Source organism: Schistocerca gregaria, chromosome 1 (assembly GCF_023897955.1).
Source record: "Schistocerca gregaria isolate iqSchGreg1 chromosome 1, iqSchGreg1.2, whole genome shotgun sequence".
Taxonomy (NCBI): Eukaryota; Metazoa; Arthropoda; class Insecta; order Orthoptera; family Acrididae; genus Schistocerca; species Schistocerca gregaria.
Window position 1 is genome coordinate 16988391 of NC_064920.1, and position 20570 is coordinate 17008960.

Below are 20570 nucleotides of genomic sequence, written 5' to 3' on the forward strand. Positions count from 1 at the left end.
GAGAGAGAGAGAGAGAGAGAGAGAGAGAGAGAGAGAGAGAGAGAGACTATATTGCCTCACTGTTGCATGCTGTGTATGTTGACTCTGGTGATCTGTAGTCAATCGAATATTTCTGTTATTGTGTAGATAAATTTTTTTAAAGTATTGTAAACAACCATAAGTGAGAAATGTTTGAGCTGCTGTAGGAAAGTTAGTTCTGAGATTCTATCGAGCTGTTGTTACAGATTGTTACATTGAGGGGAATATGGTGGCAAGGGAATTGGGGAGGTAAGTGAGTCTCTTCCATGGTATTGCAGAGTATATTCAAGGGCTAGGAAAATAGCTGAACAGGAAGGGAAGATAAGGTCCTTTAAGGGGAGTAGGACGTCAAACGGGCTGACTTGGAGCAGGAGAGGCACCACAGGGCATTTTAATTTCCACTGTCTATACTTTTACAAGTAAATTCATAAAACTTTGTCAGCATGACTAGGAAGGGTTCAGGATTCACACTCATAGCAGCGGAAGTTCAAAAACATAACAAACTAATTTTGTTTGCATGTGAAATTTCATCATCTTTTTGCTTACTATTGGCTGCGTTTGTTGCTATAGGTACACTTTTCTTCATAAGTAAGAGAGACTGTACGATGAATTTTGCACAGCATACAAACCATACTTACAGGTGTCTGAAACTCTAGAATCTATTTAATTTATGAAAAAATGGATGAGCTGTTACGTTTTAAACTTTATGTTTAGAAAAAAAATCAAATTTTGTAGTTAATTATCTCAATTTTTACCACAATTTCTAATAGATTTGGAAAATTCTAGAGTTTAATACACCTGTAAGTATGGCTTGTATGCTGTGCAAAATTCATCAAAGAATCTCTATTACCTGTGAAGAAACATGTACATATAGCAACAAATGCAGCCAATAGTAAGAGAAAAAAAATGATGAAATTTCACATGTAAAAAAATTAATTTTGTTATGTTTTTGAACTTCCTCTGCTATGAGTGTGAATCCCAAATCCTTCCTGGCCATGCTGACAAACTTTTGTGAATTTATTTGTAAAAGTATAGACAGTGGAAATTAAAATGTCATGTAGTGCCTCTCCAAGTTGGCCCGCTTGACGTCCCCTTAAGGCTGAACTGGATAGTGCTAGGGAGTAACTGATGAGGTTAAGGGGGAGAAAGATAGAAGGATAAAGGCAGGTGCGAAGTGTTAGCAACGAACAGGGGCCACAGAAAGAGAACAGTATCTGACAGTATCATCATTGGTACAAACACTAGATTTGCCTTGCTACCTCAGTTAACTAAGGAGAAGGCTCAGGCAGACAACAGACTTTCACCAGGAAACCACCCATTTCAAAAAAGGTAGAAAGTAGGAGGAAAGTTCTGTTGTTAGGTCATAGCTATGAAAGGGGTGCAGGCCAGATCTTGCAGGAAAAATTTGTCTTAGAGTACTGACAGTCATATCTCAAGTCAGGTATTTGTACAATTTCAGTGGATAAGGTCGATATTATTTAGCTTCAAAGGAATATGAGATACTTTAATTAATCTTTTGTACCCTACATTCTGGATGATGGTTAGTAATCAAAACCGGTAGATGACTAATGGGACAAATAAACATCTGATGGTTAAAAATCTGTTATAAAATGACTCATTTAAAGATTCCTGCTGAAGAAATCACAAAAACAGTGGCAGAATTTGACATCCATAAATTGGAAAGAAACCTCAGAAGCATTGCATTTTTGGCACGAAGTGGGAAATTATAAGGATGCATCGGGTGACAATTCATTTCAAGAGTTAGCTGAGGTTGCACTATTTCTGCTAGTTCTATCGTGGTCAAATGCTGAGGTCGAGAGGTCATTTAATACTATGAACATCATAAAAACCAGGTTATGTAATAGAATTGGAATACAGATGTTAAATCTATTACAGCAATAAGATCAGGACTTCATTGTATGGGGAAGTGCTGCAAAAATTATCAGTTCCCCACCCCAAAGTGTTGACTGAAGTAGGGACAAAGGCTGCATATAGTGATACCTGTGTCGGATCTAGTGATGACACACCGAGCACCTTGCAACATACTTCATCACAGACATCAGTGGAACATAGAAATTTTTCACATCTAGTCCGTGAAGTCCAAGAAATCGACTTCGATTAAGATTATCCAGAAGAAATACAGCTGTGCTTCTAAATCAGGTTATCAATATAAGGGCAAATGTACAAGATGTATTTCATATTCAACACTAATAATTTTTTGTTTTAGACCTTGTTAAATAATAATCAAGATAAATGAACTGTTGGTTTTCCTTATAGTTTTTTTAAGTTTAAGTTTGAGGTGCCAGCACTGATAAGTCATGGTAGCCTCTCAAAAAGAGAATGAACATTATCGACTGGCGGCAGTTAACGTGGGAGATGCGCGGAGTGGCAGAAAATTGGGTCGCCTTCCTGCACTATGTGGACTCGAGTGTGACAGAACAAAACCTCGGCAACAGCCAGAAATATAGCACAACTTCCGTACAGTCAGTCAGTCAGTCAGCGTGAAAGACGAGCACTATAGGCACCAATTCTAGGTGTCAATTGTTACGACCAGATGAAACTTCAATCGTCCAGCCATAACTGTGGGTTCTTTGATTGCTCTGGGAGATGGCTCATTGAAACAACAACATATGAAATAATATTTCACTTTATTACACGAATGAATAAAAAGATTTACTTATCTTGATGTAATCCTTTGCGACAGGAATGCTTGATAATTTACATCTCCATTGAATATTAAAGCATCACTTGATGCACTAATTAACAACCTCTTCTCTTTAAGTACAGTGTCCAACATTTACAAAGATACATTTCCATCTGAGACTCGAGTAACACAGTAGTCGTACTCGACGATGTCAACTGCTTCAGTCGAGGCCACTAACTGGGGCCGAACACTCCCACACTCGACTCTGTATTGACCTGTGTGCGAGGGTGCGCCTCTGTGCCGAGAACGAGGGCATGTCTTCTCTAGCTACTCTCATTCCTTGTTGTGAATTGCAGTGAGACATTGAAGATGTTTGAAGCATTGGTGTGCGTTGCTGACTTCAGTGTGGTGCCGCTATCTGCGGACAGTACCACAGGTACTCTACAGTAGCATAGGGATGGCATTGAATGCACATGGTTTTTTTTTTTTTTATGCTGATCTGTAACTGTACTGTTCGCCTATCATTCTTTCTATCAAATCTGGATTTGCCCATCCTGTTTGGTGAGGCTCTCTCCCATCTGGTATTATTTGACAGACATTGCCTGCACAGGGATCTCTAGTGAGGACATTTTGCCTTGTTCTTGGACCAGAAACTCAAGCACAGAATTGTAATAGATGTTTTCTGTGTGATTATTGCTTAGTGATATTTTGTCCTGATTACAATTCATTTCATTTGTTGATGGCATTTGTACTTTATCACGATTACTACCAGTTCCAGTGTTAGCCATCTTCATATCTGTTGTAGCAAATATAAATTTCCTTTGCCTTAACAGACACGACGATAGCTATTGCCAAAATTGGTAATAATAATAATAACAACAATGTACAAAGGTGATCAGTGACTGAAAATAACTGTAGTAAAAAAGTTCTCACTGTAACATTGCCTATATCTTGGAAAAAAAATTGTTTAATTTTAAATTTATATGGATGTTGTTTGAGGTCTGCGACAGTATTATAAGATTATGTGGAATAATTTATACTTCTGCAATCACTTCTTACTAAATAACACATTTTGTCAGCACGCTGCCATCATCAGGTGCATTATACAGTTACTTATACATCAGCTGATAGGTTATGTACATTAGCTGTGTGTGCCAGTGGGGTTAAGAATCGAAAAATAAAGCCGTGTGGAAGGATAACACTGTAACAGATTTGTGTGGAAGGACAACACTGTAACAGATTTATCCTTCCACACAGTTTTATTTTTCGATTCTTAATCCTACTGGCACACGCAGCTAATGTACATAACCTATCAGCTGATGAATAAGTAACTGTATAATGCGCCTGACGATGGCACCAAGCTGCTGAAATGCATTGTGCTAATAAAATATTAGTAAAAAATGACTGCAGTAGTATAAATTATTCCACATAAAAAATTTCTTTTGACTCATTGCATTTGTGAGAGAGATGCATTGTCACCCTACATTTACATCCATGCAATTATTCTGCAATTTACAATTAAGTGCCTGTCAGAGAGATCATCAAACCACCTTTGAGCTATTTCTCGACCGTTCCACACTCGAACAGCATCCAGAAAATATGAACTCTTAAATCTTTCTGTGCAAGCTCTGATTTCTCTTATTCTATTATGATGATCATTCCTCCCTATGTAGGTAGGTGCTGACAAAAAATTTTCACTCTCTGAGGAGAAGATACTTCCACAGTGAAAAACACCTTGCTTTTAATGATTGCCAACACAATCCACATATCGTATCCATAACACGGTCTCCCCTATTTCGTTATGATACGAAGCAAGCTTTGAATTTTTTCGATGCTGTCTGTCGATCCTATCTTGTGCGGATTCCACATTGCATGGTGGTACTGCAGAAGAGGATGTATAAGTGTGACATAGTCAGTCTCTTTAGTAGACCTGCTGCTCAGTGTTCTGCCAATAAATCATAGTGTTTGCTTTGCTTTACCCACAATACTATCTGTTTCATCATTCCAAATTAAGTTATTCGTAATTGTAATTCCTAAGTATTTAGTTGAACTTGCAGTGTTTAGATTTGTGTGTTTTGACGTGTAACTGCAATTCAGATGATTGCTTTTGGTACTCGTGTGGATGACTTCACACTTTTCGTTGTTTAGAGTCACTTTTCACACCAAAGAGAAATCTTGTCTAAATCGTTTTACAATTTTGTTTTTACAATCTGAAGACTTTACATGATAATAAATGACAGCATCATCTGCAAACAGTATAACAGTGTTACTCAGACTCTCTCCTAAATCGTCCATGTAGATCAGTAGCGGCAGAGAGCCTATAACACTTCCTTGTGGAATACCAGGTATTACTTCTGCTTTACTGGATGACTTTCCATCAGTTACTGCAAACTGTGATCTTTCTGACAGGAAATCACGAATCCAGTCCCACAACTGAGACATAGTCCATAGGCGTGCAATTTGATTTGAAATCACTTGTAAGTGGTATGGTGTCAAAAAGACTTGTGGAAATCTAATAATATGGAATCAATTTGACTTCTACTAAGAATAAAGAGCTAGTTGTGTTTCACAAGAACACTTTCTGAAATCGTGTTGGCTGTTTGTCAATAAATCGTTTTCTTTGAGATATTCCTAATGTTTGAACACAGTATATATTCCAAATGTACCTTAGTTTATGGGTCTGTAATTTAGCGAATTGCTCATATTTCCTTTCTTGGATGTTGGTGTGACTTGCAATTTTCCAGTCTTTAGGTATGGATCTTTCAACAAGCAATCAGTTGTAGATGACTGCTAAAATGCTTAAGTTGCTTTTCTACACCAAGGGTATCTACTCCTAAGTTACTCATGTTGGCAGTTGTTCTGGTTCCAATTCAGCAATATTTTCTTCTCCTTTGGGGAAGGAATTTCGGAAAACCGTATTTAGTAACTCTGCTTTAGTCACAATGTCACCAGTAACTTCATCATTGTTATTGCGCATTGAAGGTATTTATTGTGTCTTTCCACTGGTGTACTTTACATGCAGCCATAGTCTCCTTGGATTTTCTGCCAGGTTTCGAGTCAAAGTTTCTGTGAGTATGTGCTGGTATTCAGTTAGCTTCCCATATCAATTCATGTGATTATGCAATTAGAGTAACTAGGAGAGCTTCACTAATTTGAGTATATATTTGGCACTATCCGCTTTCTTCATAATAATAAAGTTTATTACTGTCAGATATTTCATTGGCTATTTGGCCATTTCAACTTGTCAGCCATTTTTAATTTCCCATGGAATGATTCTCAGCCTAAGGCTGCTTCAGAATATGTCTAGAGTCATCAAGAGTGAGAGTTCCTGTCAGTAAAGTTCTACAAGTTGTACATCCATACAAATGCTGGGAACATTTTCTGAGTCCATGAGGAGCTTGAAGACACCCAAAACATTTGGTAGTTCATGCTGCTAAACTACCATACTGTGGTGGCAGACATTGAAGGTGGTGCCGGGTGCCTCAGCTTGGGGCCAAGAATCATTCCACAGGCTGTTGAAAATAACTGGTAAGTTGAAGCCACGTTAGCCATTGGACTTTTTTATGTGGGTAGTTGATTATAATTAACTTATATATATATATTAAAAACAAAGATTCCAAGACTTACCAAGTGGGAAAGTGCCGGTAGACAGGCACAATAAAATAACACACACACTAAATTTCTAGCTTTTGCAACCAACGGTTGCTTCTTCAGGAAAGAGGGAAGGAGAGGGAAAGACGAAAGGATGTGGGTTTTAAGGGAGAGGGTAAGGAGTCATTCCAATCCCGGGAGCGGAATGACTCCTTACCCTCTCCCTTAAAACCCACATCCTTTCGTCTTTCCCTCTCCTTCCCTCTTTCCTGAAGAAGCAACCGTTGGTTGCAAAAGCTAGAAATTTAGTGTGTGTGTTTGTGTGTTATTTTATTGTGCCTGTCTACCGGCACTTTCCCGCTTGGTAAGTCTTGGTATCTTTGTTTTTAATATATATATTTATTTATATATATGCTAGCTGCTGCTCTCAGCCAGTGACATGGAAAATACAAATATGTTTCATCGTGTCTTTGTATGGCACTGAAATGTCAGCAGTGTGACACATAAATTGGCAGTTTTTATTGCTATTGCAAATGGAGAGCTATCAGTATTGCATAGGACTAATTTGGTTTCTTTGGTGTATGTGTAAGAATGTGGTGTGTGGTGAACATCAAGTCTTAGCTTGTTCATTCCTTATGTTTCCAACTGTAAAGTGCGTGGTGATACATTCTTGCTGAATTGTTATGTGATGGTAATTAATTTTGGTGTCTGACTTATAGAGAGCAGAAAACGAAAAGCTAAGAATTGGGAGGAAGACGATTTCTACGACAGTGATGAAGACACTTTCTTAGACAGAACAGGAGCCGTTGAAAAGAAAAGGCAACAGAGGATGCAGGCAGCCGGTAAAGTGCAACAAGAAGCGGAGACTTATGATTCATTGGTGTGTAACTGTGTTTTTACTTTTTCTTTGTTTGCGTCGCATGCCAACCAAGGAATTTCTTTTAAATGCCTCTTTTTCAGTATTTTTTTTTTCAAATTCAGAAGTTTTTTAAGGGGAAAAATGCAGTGCAAAAGTTGAGATTGAGAATTGAAGGAAGATTGAAACTGGGCAATTCTAATACAGCGATTATGGAGGTAATAGTTGAGCTTGCCATGTAAAAGATGACTCACAAAAATCAACTCATGTATTTGTTTGTATAAGCATAAAGTTATTATGCCGCATGTTAAGTGAGGTGTAATTCATTGTAAGAAGGTATAAAAATATGAAGCAATTTACTAAAAATATTCTCCATGTACAATGTTTTTTTTTCTTTTCTCTCTCTCTCTTTTTCTTTTTTTTCCCCCCTCAAAAAGCTTGGTGACATTTCTTGCCTCAACTATACTAGTAACTATGAATGGCTTCAAAAGCATATAGTCCACATGGGCTTTCAACTTTTAAAAAAAATTTGCGGACCTCTTTGGTCACTAATAATCTTGAAGTTAACTGCCTTAATGCCAAAAAACTCACTGTTGAAAAACTCACTGTTGAGCACTTGGTCAAGGATACTTAGAGCGCAGATACTTATTTAGTTAAAATATAGAGTAATGGAATTACTCTGAGGTTATAGCCCATTTACAGTTGAAATATGTGTGACACACATAAAAAAAAGAGTGTGGGTGCCATGAACTAATGTAATCATATAAAGATACATAAACATATAGTATCAAATAGGAGATAGACAAGAAGTAAAGGTAACAGATGTTAGCACTTGTTACTAAACCTTCTTTCATCTGTTGAAAGAATGGGAAAGTTTGTAGACCGGCAGATCACTGATGGATTACATAGGAAGGACACCTAGGGTTAAAGCAGATGTAGGAAGGTAGTGCAACAGGAATTCAGCATTGGAATCATAGCTGCAGCGAAATTTGATAATATGGCTTCAGTGGTGATGACATGGGTGGCAATAAATCAGTGGTAAGGGAATTAGAGGGGGAGAGGAGCAGAGGTGAAAATGAGATAGATATAATTGATGCAAATAAGAAAGAGGTGGATGGTGAGAACAAACGTATCCTATATTTAAAATTCCCACCTGTGGAATTCTGATGCGTTGTGAGGAATAACAATTGTGTGCAAGCCTGGTGAACTGAACACCAAAATCTTGGCTTTTATATTTCAGCTGTCAAACTATGGAAACTACAGGTTGGAGGAAAAAGATAGACCTCTACTCACCATAAAGAAGGCACACTGAGTTGCAGACAAGCACAATGAAAAGACAGTTACACATTTATCTTTTGGCCAAAGCATTCTTCAGAAAAGGAGAAACACACACACACATCCATTCACACGAGCAACCATACCTCCCACACGTGACCGCTGTGGAGGGATGGTGGGCATTTTACCAGTGATGGATCATGTTTAGTGGCATTATTCAGTTGGGTATCAACTGTATAGCTGGGAAAAGGGTAGTGCCACAAGGGACAGGAGAAACACAGAACACGGTTAGCATGTTGCAGAAATTGGGGCACCCACAAAAAGCTACTCTAGTTGCTATGAGAAGTGTGATAAGTAGGACAGACATGTGCTGTCACAAGAAGAGTTCTGCTGGAGAAGTTAGTTTGTGCATTGCTGAGGAAAACAGTGTTATATAATGGAAGATACACTGCTTTATTGCTCTGAGATTAGTCAATAAATGTGGGAGTCAAAAGCACGAGAAGTATGAATTTTTTGCCTTGAAGTCCAGGCTGCTCATGTGATTGTGATGGTCTGAGGTAGTGGGAAGACGATCTTTGTATTTGTGTAGTGAACAGTATTTACAACGAATGTCAAGGTTGTATGGAAGGTATTGCATAACTAATTGAAATTGACAGACTGGAAATACTGTGTCTGTTGTCAGTGTAGAATTATTTGTTCTTTCTTAACAAAGTTCTTCAATTTATTTTGGTGTTGATAAGTTCATCATGATTTTGCTTAGTAATCCTACACACTGCCCAAATGAATCTTGACTACACAATCGTGAGCCGTTCTTGGATAGCTCAGTCTCTGTAGAGCACTTGCCTGCAAAAGGCGAAAGTCCCAGGTTCGAATCCAGGTCTGGCACACAGATTGATACACTAGGACATTTCAAACCAGTGCACACACCACTGCAAAGTGAAAATTTCTTGAATGATAACGTTTTGCCACACTGGCTATTATCATGAGGATCAAACTGTCCTTTTACATCATACCATTCAGTACTACAGAGCTTTGACTGTGTAGTCATTCTCAAGCGTCCTGTAATACATACAAGATGTAACATGACTGTTTTAAAAATGTGAAAAGCTTTTCAAATACCGCTACTAGTCACAATATTTGTTGACTACTGAATTATTTATTTGGCAAGATGTTTCCAGGTGATATGTCATCAGGCTGTTCTGGCATTACAAAAACATTTAACATAAATGTACACAGATATTAAAGTTTCTTTACATGACTGCTGTGCTTATCCTGTGGAGACAGAGAAGGATAACCTAGTAGGAGGCAGTGTCACGTTGTATATTTGTGTGTCGTTCACATGGAACTTTTTATAAAACACTCACTCACCTTGTTCTTGTAGCGCGGCAGCACATCGCAAGAAGACTGAAGAACGGAAGGGTAACCTAGTAAGAGGTGATCTCACTTTGTATATTGTAAAACCAGACAGATATACAAACTGACATTCTCTCTTACTAGGTTCTCTCTCTCTCTCTCTCTCTCTCTCTCTCTCTCTCTCTCTCTCTCTCTCTCTCTCTCTCCATTGGATGACCACAGCAGTCATGTAGGCAAACTTTAATACCTGTGTACATTTATGTTAAAGTTTTTGTATTGCCACTATAGCCTGATCATGATCCATCACCTCAAAACATGCCACTAAATAAATTAGTCAACAAATTTTGTGACTGGTAGATGCATTTGAAATTTTTTTCATAAAATACAAAGCATAAAACAACCATCATTCATTTATTCAACAGAATAAAAAAATTCATCCCGCCATCCCCCTGGACTGAACCTATATTAAACAACCTCACTCCCATTTACTTTTCAGTCTTCTCCTCTTTCCCTTTCCTCTTTAGCCATTCATGCATCTTTTCATCCTACATCTTTATACTATACACCTCTTTACTTCTGTATGCATCCTCTTTGGTTTGAAGCTGGCACAGTACCTATAGTAGAATATCTTTGGCTTCCCTCTGACAACCATGCCTCCATCCTTGCTACCCTCCCTGTTTTCCTTTCCCTGTTGCTTCATAACTTGGGTTGTGAGTAACTAAATCCACTTTCCCTTCTTCCCTTTCTTTCCCCTCTCTCCTCCCTGACGAAGGAACATTTATTCCGAAAGCTAGGAACTTAAATTTTCGGTTGTTTTTTGTTTTTCTATCGGCTGTACTGAGCTGAGGTAAGTACTGGCCAGCCCCTCTATCTCTTTGTTAGAATAAAAAAAAATAACTTTTCTGTGCTGTATAAAAGGGCTGCTGTTCATGGCAGGAATCAGTTGTGGGGAGATTTAGCGTATGTCATTCTCACCTGAACATGGAAGCCAGACTGTCAGTGAAATATTCTTTTAATGTGACTGTGTGGTTTAGCTGCAGCCCTGACAAGAATATAATAAAAGTTGTTTCAGTGACTGTAGGCTTTCCCGGTGTAAACTGTCTATGAAGGTTTCTTGGGTCTCCAGCAGGGTGGTAGCATTGATATCTCACGGCGTTTCGGGAAGTGTCTTACTACCCGTCTTCTGGCGAATTCATCGACGCTGCCATCTAGCTGGAGACCCGAGAAACCTTCATCAAAAGTTGTTTCATTTCTTGCTTCAGTTGTCAGTTTGGCTTTTGACTACTCCTACAGGCACAACAAAAACACTCTTACACATTTAGCTTTTGACCAAAGCCTTCTTCAGAAAAAGGAACTTCACACACACACACACACACTTACTCATACAAGTGTGCACAGCTCACGTACTCATGACTGCCATCTCTGGCAGCTCGGACTGGAATGTGGTATCTTGGTCCACCTCATAAAATGACCCAACCTGTTCAGCTAATCTAGCCTTGGAGTACCACTATCCACAATGTCTACAACAGCCTCCAAACCTCCTCCACATCCCCTCATACCTGACAATCCCTGCCTCGCGGACCCACTACGTATACCCTACCCTCCAAAACTCCCTCCCGCCACTACACAGAATGCAGAATCTAAATAGACCCAAAATATTGACATGAATCTTTCCTCCACAAGCCTTGGTCCCATTGAGTCCTTTCCAAAGACTTCAGTTTTTGCTCTACTCCCAGATTCAGTCATGATGCCCTTGCTAAACACTACTCTCCTTCACCCAATCCCTACAGTGGATACACTTCTTGGCTACCAATCGGACTCAACCCAAAACCAATGTTGAAGCATACTTGACACACTCTGTTCACTCCTCCATCCAACTGTTATCCACCTCCACAGTCCCCATATCACCCTCTGTTAACATTCCAGAATTTCTTAGTCTCAAACCTTGTCTCACCATCATTCTCTAAATCCATCAACATGCAGGCTAACCTTACATTCACAGAAAGAACCACAATTGTACACCTAAAAACTGATCCTGACCTTATAATACTACCTGCTGATGAAGGCACCCTCACTGTGGTATTGAACTGCAGGGTGTACCTGACTAAAGGTGACTGCCAGCTGTCAGATTCATCCACCTACAAACCCTGCCACAATGACCCCATTCCAGAAATCCTGCAAGATTTCCATCTCTCCTCAAATCTTTAGACCAATCTAAAACCTATCCCCTGAGTCTACCCCTCTCCTCGTCCCTACCATTCTCCACACTCCTACCTACTACATGCTTCCTAAAGTCCATAAACCCAACCATCCTGGATGCCTCATTCTAGCCAGTTAATCTTTCCCAACTTAGAGAATCCCTGCTCTCATACACCAACACCCTTCCAATAACACACAACCTGCCCTCCAGTGTAAAAGACACCAACCATTTCCTCCACTGACTCACCACAGTTCCTATTCCCATACTACACAGTGCCATGCCCATTACTTTTGATGCCACCTCTCTTTACATTAACATTTCTAAAGCCCGTGCCCTGGCCACTGTGGAATACTACCTACACCAATGCCTGATGGATTCGAAACCTACAACTTCCTTCCTGGCCACCGTGACCAACTATATCCTCACTCAAAATTACTTCACAACTGAAGGCACCACCTACAAATAAATCCATGGTATTGCAATGGACATCCACATGTCACCATCCTATACCAACCTATTCTAGTGTCATTTAGAGGAATCCTTCCTAACCACCCAGAATCCCAAACCCCTCACCCGGTTCAGATTCATTGATGACATCTTCATGAGCTGGATTGAAGGTGAGAACACCCTGTCCACATTCTCCAGAACCCCAACACCTTCTCCTCATAAATTTTTCCCCTTGAACTCTACATTGATGGGAAAAGACATCTGTCCTGGTGATCACCACAGTATGGTAATGATCCCTTGAAGCACTCATATCTGCACAACCACAACTACTGCAAAATCACTACAGTACCCAACAGGGGAACCAAGGACAGTTACAGGTATCGGTGGTGGATGGGTTTACTCACCGTGCAGAGGAAAGATTATGTCTCAGGCAGGCACAACAAAAAGACTAAGCTACATGTAAAGGGCTGTGAGAAAAGGATAAAATTAATAAAACAATATTTTAATGATTAAATCAAACAATGGGATGTCCAAGATTGGAATGTAGCAATATTAGAAAAGGAAAGTTGCTACTCACCACATTGGTAACATGTTGAGTCACGAAAGGCACAACAGAAAGATTCACACAATTATAGATTTCGGCCATTAAGGCATCTGTCAGCAATAGACACACACACACACACACACACACACACACACACACACACACACACACACGTGTGCTCGCAAATGCAACTTTCACTTATGTCTGCAGTCTCAGACTGTACTTCTAGTTCACTTTTCCTCTCAGAATTATTTAGGAAGTTAAGTTCCTTATCAGACTCAACTTGATCCTCCCCCATAATTACTTCACTTTTGAAGGCCAGACTTACAAGCAAATCAGGGGAACGGCCATGGGAGCCAGGATGGCTCCGTCCTATGCCAACCTCTTCATGGGCCACATGGAGGAGGCTTTCCTGAAGACCCAACAGCTGCTTCCCCTGGCCTGGTATAGGTTTAGAGATGACATCTTTGTGATCTGGACTCATGGTGAAAAAACACTCCTTAATTTCCTCCATAACCTCAACCCCTTTTTGAATCTGAATTTCATCTGGTCCTTCAAAACCCAAGCCATCTTCGTGGATGTTGACCATCATCTTGTTGAAGCTCACATCCACACCTCTGTCCACATCAAACCCACAAACAAACAACAGTACCTTCACTTTGATAGCTGCCATCCATTCCACATCAAACGCTCCCTTCCCTAGGTATTCATGGCAAATGTATCTGCTCCAGTGACGAATCTCTCAACAATTACACTCTCCCGCAACTATCCTGCAAACCTTGTCCACAAACAGATCTCCTGAGCAATACATTCCTCCCCGTCCAACAACAATGTTCCTACCCCCAGGCCACACAGAAGCATCCACCTTGTCACCCAGTATTATCCTGGCCTCAAATACATCAACAAATTACTCCGCCAGGGATATGACTTTCTCAAGTCAAGTCCTGAAATGAGATCATCCCTTGACAATATTCTCCCCACACCACCCAGAGTTGCCTTTCGTTGCCTCCCTAACCTCTGTAACATCCTTGTTAAACCCTACAATATTCCCAGACCACCTTCTCTACCCAGCGGTTCCTACCCCTGTAACCGACCGCGCTGCGAAACCTGCCCCATGCATCCCCCCACAACCACCTACTCCAGCCCCACTACTGGTAAAACATACACAGTTCAAGGCAGGGCCACAGGTAAAACAACACATGTCATTTATCAGCTGACATGCCTGCACTGCAGTCTTTTACATTGGTATGATGACAACTAAACTGGCTGAGCGCATGAACGGGCACAGACAAACTGTCCGCCTAGGAGATGTCCAATACCCAGTAGCAGAGCATGCCCTGCAGCATAATTCTAGGGACCTAGGAACCTGCTACACCATATGTGCCATTGGGCTTCTCCCACCCAACACCAGTCCATCGGAACTGGGGAGATGGGAACTTGCCCTCCAACACATCCTTTCATCCCGCCATCTCCCTGGACTGAACTTACATTAACCAATCTCACTCCCATTTACTCTTCAGTCTTCTCCTCTTTCCCTTTCCTCTTAAGCCATTCATGCATCTCTTCATCCTACATAGTTGTGTTTATCTTATAGTATATACCTCTTTACTTCTGTATGCATCCTCTTTGGTTTGAAGCTGGCACAGTTCTTACTGTAGAATATCTTTGGCTTCCCTCTGACACCCATGCATCCATCTTTGCTACCCTCTCTGTTTATCTTTCCGCAGTTGCTTCATAACCTGGGTTGTGAGTAACTGAATCCACTTTCCCTTCTTCATCTTTTTCCCCTCTCTCCTCCCTGACGAAGTAACAAAGTTCTGAAAGCTAGGATAAAAATTTTCTGTTGTGTTTTGTGTATCTATCGGCTGTACTGAGCTGGGGAAATTAAAGTTTCTGTGTGACCATCTTTCATCAGCGGAGTAGAAAGAAAGCGCTACCTGTTGCTAAAATGAATAGCAGCAACATCATCAGCATTAATTCTGTTTTTCCTTTATCTTTTTCTGTCATTAATTTTGCTTCAGTTATACTGTTTGGTAATTGTTTCACAGTCATTCTTGTTCTATTACATAATTGTGGCGCAGCTAAATTTCTCAACAAAATAACTGGTGATACTATTTTAATCTTAAACCATCTAAAGGCATTCCTCATGCATCATCATAATCATTATCATAATTGCCACCATAATTTTGTTCCAGCGACTTTGTGAATGATTGCCCTCCATTGATTTCTGCCCTGGTATAGTTTTCTCTCTCCAATGCATTACACATTGCTCCTCTCCTCTCAAGATGTTCATTAACCTGGTCTATCCATCTCTCCCAAGGCTGCCAAATTGGTCTTTTCCTTGGTACCTCCATCTCCAGATACTAACTTGAAGCTCAAGTCATATGCATTCACTACACTTGACTTGCAGCACTCATGCTTTCCTCTGTGGTCAAGGTTATGTGCAGATCTCCTTAAATATTAATTTCTCTCTCTCTCTCTCTCTCCTGGTTTTCTGTACAGCTGACCAGAGGAACTTCATTTCACATGTCTGTATCTGACTATCTTCTGTCTTATTTATGATACAGGTCTCCAGTCTGTATGTCACAATTGGCAGGAGACAGATTTATACACAGTCTGTTTAGCATTTTTGTCCCAGATCAGGTTTTGTACTTGATGGAAAAAGCTGGATCCTTTTGCTGTTGTGATTAAAACTTCCAGTTTGGCACTTCCATCGCTTCATATGACACTGAGATAATCACATTCCTCGTACTTGCACCAAATTCAAAAATTCGTTTCGAAAATTAACATTTTCATTTGCAGCAACCTTTGAATCAATTGACTTACATATTCCTTCCTTGGCAAGAGTCCTGCTTTGAATTTTTAAATTAATATCATCAGCATGTGGATACCCTCACCCCCCCCCCCCCCCCCTCTTTGACAGCTCTTGCAGTACCAGGCAGCAAAATTGGAAGGAGCTTGCCCCAGTTTATAGGTGCAGTAAATATTGGCAGGTAGCCAGCATTTTCAGTTGATTACCTATCCAGTATTCGGTGGCGTAAGACATCAGCAATGATTCTATTTGCAGGTGGTCCCTGAAGTGTTGGATAGGGGGAAAGGGGGGGGGGGGGGATATTTCCGCTCTAACAAGAAATAAGTAAGAAGTACCAAAAAATGTTGATATGTTCTTAAATTAGAATTAAGCAAAACACAGTATTTAGCTGTGGGCGGTCATCTTTGATGTTAGACAGTAATAAAATGACACAGAGCACATGTAAATAAACAATAACTATGTACACAGAACTTCAATCGAGCTGGAGAGAAGTGAAAAAGTGGGAGATTCTGGTGAATCTCGCCACACAGCTGATGCCATCGGTTTCCATTCCCAGCACGAGATAGTTGCACTCACTGACCAAACAAAATAGCATGCATTTATAAGTGACATTCCTGCATTCTGTTTGAGATGATGAACAGATAAACTGCTACTTGAGCTGAAAGGGAGAAATGCCTGTCGAAAGAAAAGTGCACAACGGTGATGTTGCTGCAGCGGTTGGTCCATCTTGAAGCCCAGATTGAATCCCCATTTAAAGCTTTAAACTTCTGTAAGCTTCTGACTCAAAATGCATTTGTGGGAAGGCAGGGACAAAAGCCTCCCTTCTGAGACATAAGAGCTGACAGAGTTTTCCTGTTAAGGATCAGTTCCAACCAGCCGGAAAGGCATTGCTCCTGAGGAAGAAGAATGATTGTTTAAAACTTTATAATTAATTAATGGAAAATCTCATATAAAGATGTGAAACAAATACTAACAAAGAGATAGAGTGGCTGGCCAGTACTTACCTCAGCTCAGTACAGCCGATAGATACACATAAAACAACCGAAAATTTACGTTCCTAGCTTTCGGACTAAATGTTCCTTCATCAGGGAGGAGAGAGGGGAAAGAAAGGGAAGAAGGGAAAGTGGATTTAGTTACTCACAACCCAGGTTATGAAGAAACAGGGAAAGGAAAACAGGGAGGGTAGCAAGGATGGAGGCATGGTTGTCAGAGGGAAGCCAAAGATATTCTACTGTAGGTACTGTGCCAGCTCCAAACCAAAGAGGATGTATACAGAAGTAAAGAGGATATAGTATAAAGATAAACACAACTATGTAGGATGAAAAGATGCGTGAATGGCTAAAGAGGAAAGGGAAAGAGGAGAAGACTGAAGAGTAAATGGGAGTGAGGTTGTTTAACGTAGGTTCAGTCCAGGGGGATGGCGGGATGAAAGAATGTGGTGGAGTGCAAGTTCCCATCTCTGCAGTTCAGAGGGACTGGTGTTGGGTGCGAGAAGCCCAATGGCACATATGGTGTAGCAGGTTCCTAGGTCCCTAGAATTATGCTGGAGTGCATGAGATGTCCAATACCCAGTAGCGGAGCATGCCCTCCAGCATAATTCTAGGGACCTAGGAACCTGCTACACCATATGTGCCATTTGGCTTCACCCACCCAACACCAGTCCCTCTGAACTGCGGAGATAGGAACTTGCACTCCACCACCTCCTTTCATCCCGCCATCGCCCTGGACTGAACCTACATTAACCAATCTCACTCCCATTTACTCTTCAGTCTTCTCCTCTTTCCCTTTCCTCTTTAGCCATTCATGCATCTCTTAATCCTACATAGTTGTGTTTATCTTTATACTATATACCTCTTTACTTCTGTATGCATCCTCTTTGGTTTGAAGCTGGCACAGTTCTTACTGTAGAATATCTTCGGCTTCCCTCTGACACCCATGCATCCATCTTTGCTACCCTCCCTGTTTATCTTTCCGCAGTTGCTTCATAACCTGGGTTGTGAGTAACTGAATCCACTTTCCCTTCTTCACCTTTTTCCCCTCTCTCCTCCCTGACAAAGGAACAAAGTTCTGAAAGCTAGGATAAAAATGTTCTGTTCTGTTTTGTGTATCTATTGGCTGTACTGAGCTGAGGTAAGTACTGGCCAGCCCCTTTATATCTTTGTTAGTATTTGTTTAAAACTTTAGTAATTTTTAATGGTTACCACCTTTCTGGATAAATTATCACCTTCTCTCAGAATGACAGCAATAGAAATATGTTTCCAGATTCCAGTACCCCTATCATAGAAATCATTATTATGAACTTTCTTTTTCTCAGAAATTTTGTTATTGATATTGCGACTATGAGTACTCCAGCGGGATGTTCAGTACTAGGGGTTCCGAATCTGTCAACTAACTGAATTAATTCCTACTCGACTCTCTCTCTTAGTTTGTGGACTCGTATAGCAACCCTCTCATGCTTACCCCCATGTGGTATCCCTGAAAGGTTAATTGTGTTATAAACTACTACATTTCTTGCTGCTAAAATGGCTCTTTCAAATAACCAATTTGAATTTGCGTAATTTCGAACAATGTTTGCATAAACTCCACCTATTAATGATAATTATCAAAGCAGAAGAAACGAATTAAAATTTTTGCTGTGGCTGGGACGTTCTGGACCATACACTGTTGAGCTAGGCTGTATTCTATTCATGCCACTGTTATGGAACATTCTTGGACCTTCTGAAAAGTTCTTTAACGTTCTGGAACTTTCTAGAATCTTCTCAAATATAAAGTAACATTCTTGAAAATTGTAGTACATTCTGTGTGGTGTTATAGTACTGTGACATGAAATGACCCACATTCAATCACTCTGTGACAATATTTTTGTTGTTAATTGAGACAATAATAGTTTGAAAGTAAGTTTGTTACTCCTCAGTGCCGCTGCCAATCACAGTAAAAGAAAAATGGTTTGTTGTTGTGCTATGTCCACATCAGTTTCACTTTTGGTGGATAAATTAATTATGTAAGTTGTGAACTTGATGTAAAACATCATTTTCCACATGTTTTTGATGTACCAGTATGGTACGTTTGTGTAAACCCAAGTGTGCAATATGTTTCAAAATGAGTACATTGTAGCATTGTTACATTCAACATACAATTGTAAATAATACATCAAATGAATATCATAAGTGCTGCAAAGCCTTAAAACCCCTATATTCATTTTGAAATAGCCTGTATTATCGATGTCACATCCCTGTGAAAACCATAATTAAAACATTGTATCTCCATAGATATCCACAGACCAGATGCATGACAATACAGAAGTGATTAGGAGTTACTAAATTTTTGCTGTGTTATAGTTGTGAAATCTTTAGTTATGAAATACAATATTGTAGTTGTAAAGTACTGGCAGAATTTGAAATTTTTTGTCTTAAAGTGTGCTTATAAAGTAAAAACTGAATCATCTTGCATTATTGGCCAGGAGACTACAGCTGGGATAGTTTGGCTGCCTAGTGCTAGTCTTTTTCTTTGATGCCACTTTGGCAACTTATATGTCAATGAAGATGTGATGAAATGATGAGTACAACACAAGACACCCAGTTCCTGTGTGAAGATAATCTCTGACCTGGTCAGGAATCGAACCCTCTGACCCCAGGTAATAAAGGCAGCAATGCTGACCTCGAGCTGTGGACTATTTGAAAGTAGTTGATGGTTAAGAGTGTGGCACCTACTACATAATACGACTAGAATTAAAAATTTCTTCGACATATTGTAATCCTAATTGTGACGGTGGAAGGATCACATTGTTCTACTGTATTTGTTTTAGGTTTGTTGGTGTTTTTACTTTACACATTTTGAATAGCATGTGATGCCAAAATAAAAACTGCAGACAATTTGTTTGTGTTGAAATTATGTTGTTCAGCCATAATTCAGCTTGTAATATGGTCTCAATACTGCCACAATATTACACTTTGAGATAATTCAGCAACAAGATCTCACTTACAACTGTGATGATTTCATTGTATGTTCTTGTTTTTCAGCTCAAGAAGTACAATGAAGTTCAGCAACAGATAAAAGAAATGGAAAAACAGTACATCATAGCAGCGCAGAAACTTTCTCGTAATAGTGGTGATTCTGTGGATAATGATGATGATGATAATGAAGATGCTCTGGATGCATACATGACACAGTTGTCATGTGGTATTGTTGATAAAAAAGCTGTGTCCAATTTGAAAGTATGTTCCTGGAGTACATTTTCACACTTCATAGTTATTTTCTTTATGCTTATTAGTATTGTAGCACAATGTTCTGTTTAATTGTATTTGAAAGATCACATTTCATTTTCATGGATCTTTTGGAAGCTCAGTATATTGTATTTGTTTGTGTGTTAATGTGTAAGTGGAATACTTTGTTCACTTGTGTATCTGTGGGTAGACAGAGAAGCACACTACCTCGTATGCTCTCAATCTGTTATTCCTTAATGCTCTGGTATTCTCAAACCTTCTTCCAGCAGAGGTAATGACACAACAGCCAGCCTACTAGGGACACTGACGAGTATACAGTGAAAGTAGTTTACACAACTCGAGCTCATTTAACAACTGAGGGATCGGAGGCACATGCGTGCTCTCGTAAAGGTACTTTCCACACCAGGCGTTGCCAGTGTATGCCACGTGAGAATGGCTGCCCCTGACAGCTGCCTCAGGTAGTCGATTGTGCCGTTTAAACGTCTGCGCCCACTTCTCCTGCTGTAGGAGCCCGACATACGTCTGCTGCGGGTGACAGGTGTAGTAACGGGCAGGTTATTACAATCCTCCTCGCGTGCGTGCGTGTCACGGTCCATGATGCTGTGAC

At 40.0% G+C, this 20570-nt stretch overlaps 1 protein-coding gene across 2 annotated transcripts in view; it reads left to right on the plus strand.

Annotated features, from left to right (window-relative positions):
• Window positions 1-20570, plus strand: part of LOC126328052 (kanadaptin-like) — a 224401-nt gene that overhangs the window by 154090 nt on the left and 49741 nt on the right. For both annotated transcript variants that reach the window (XM_049995979.1, XM_049995987.1), the window contains exons 5-6: window positions 6973-7133; window positions 19760-19954. In XM_049995979.1, the coding sequence (XP_049851936.1) occupies window positions 6973-7133; window positions 19760-19954 (356 nt within the window). The remainder of the gene's footprint in view (window positions 1-6972; window positions 7134-19759; window positions 19955-20570) is intronic.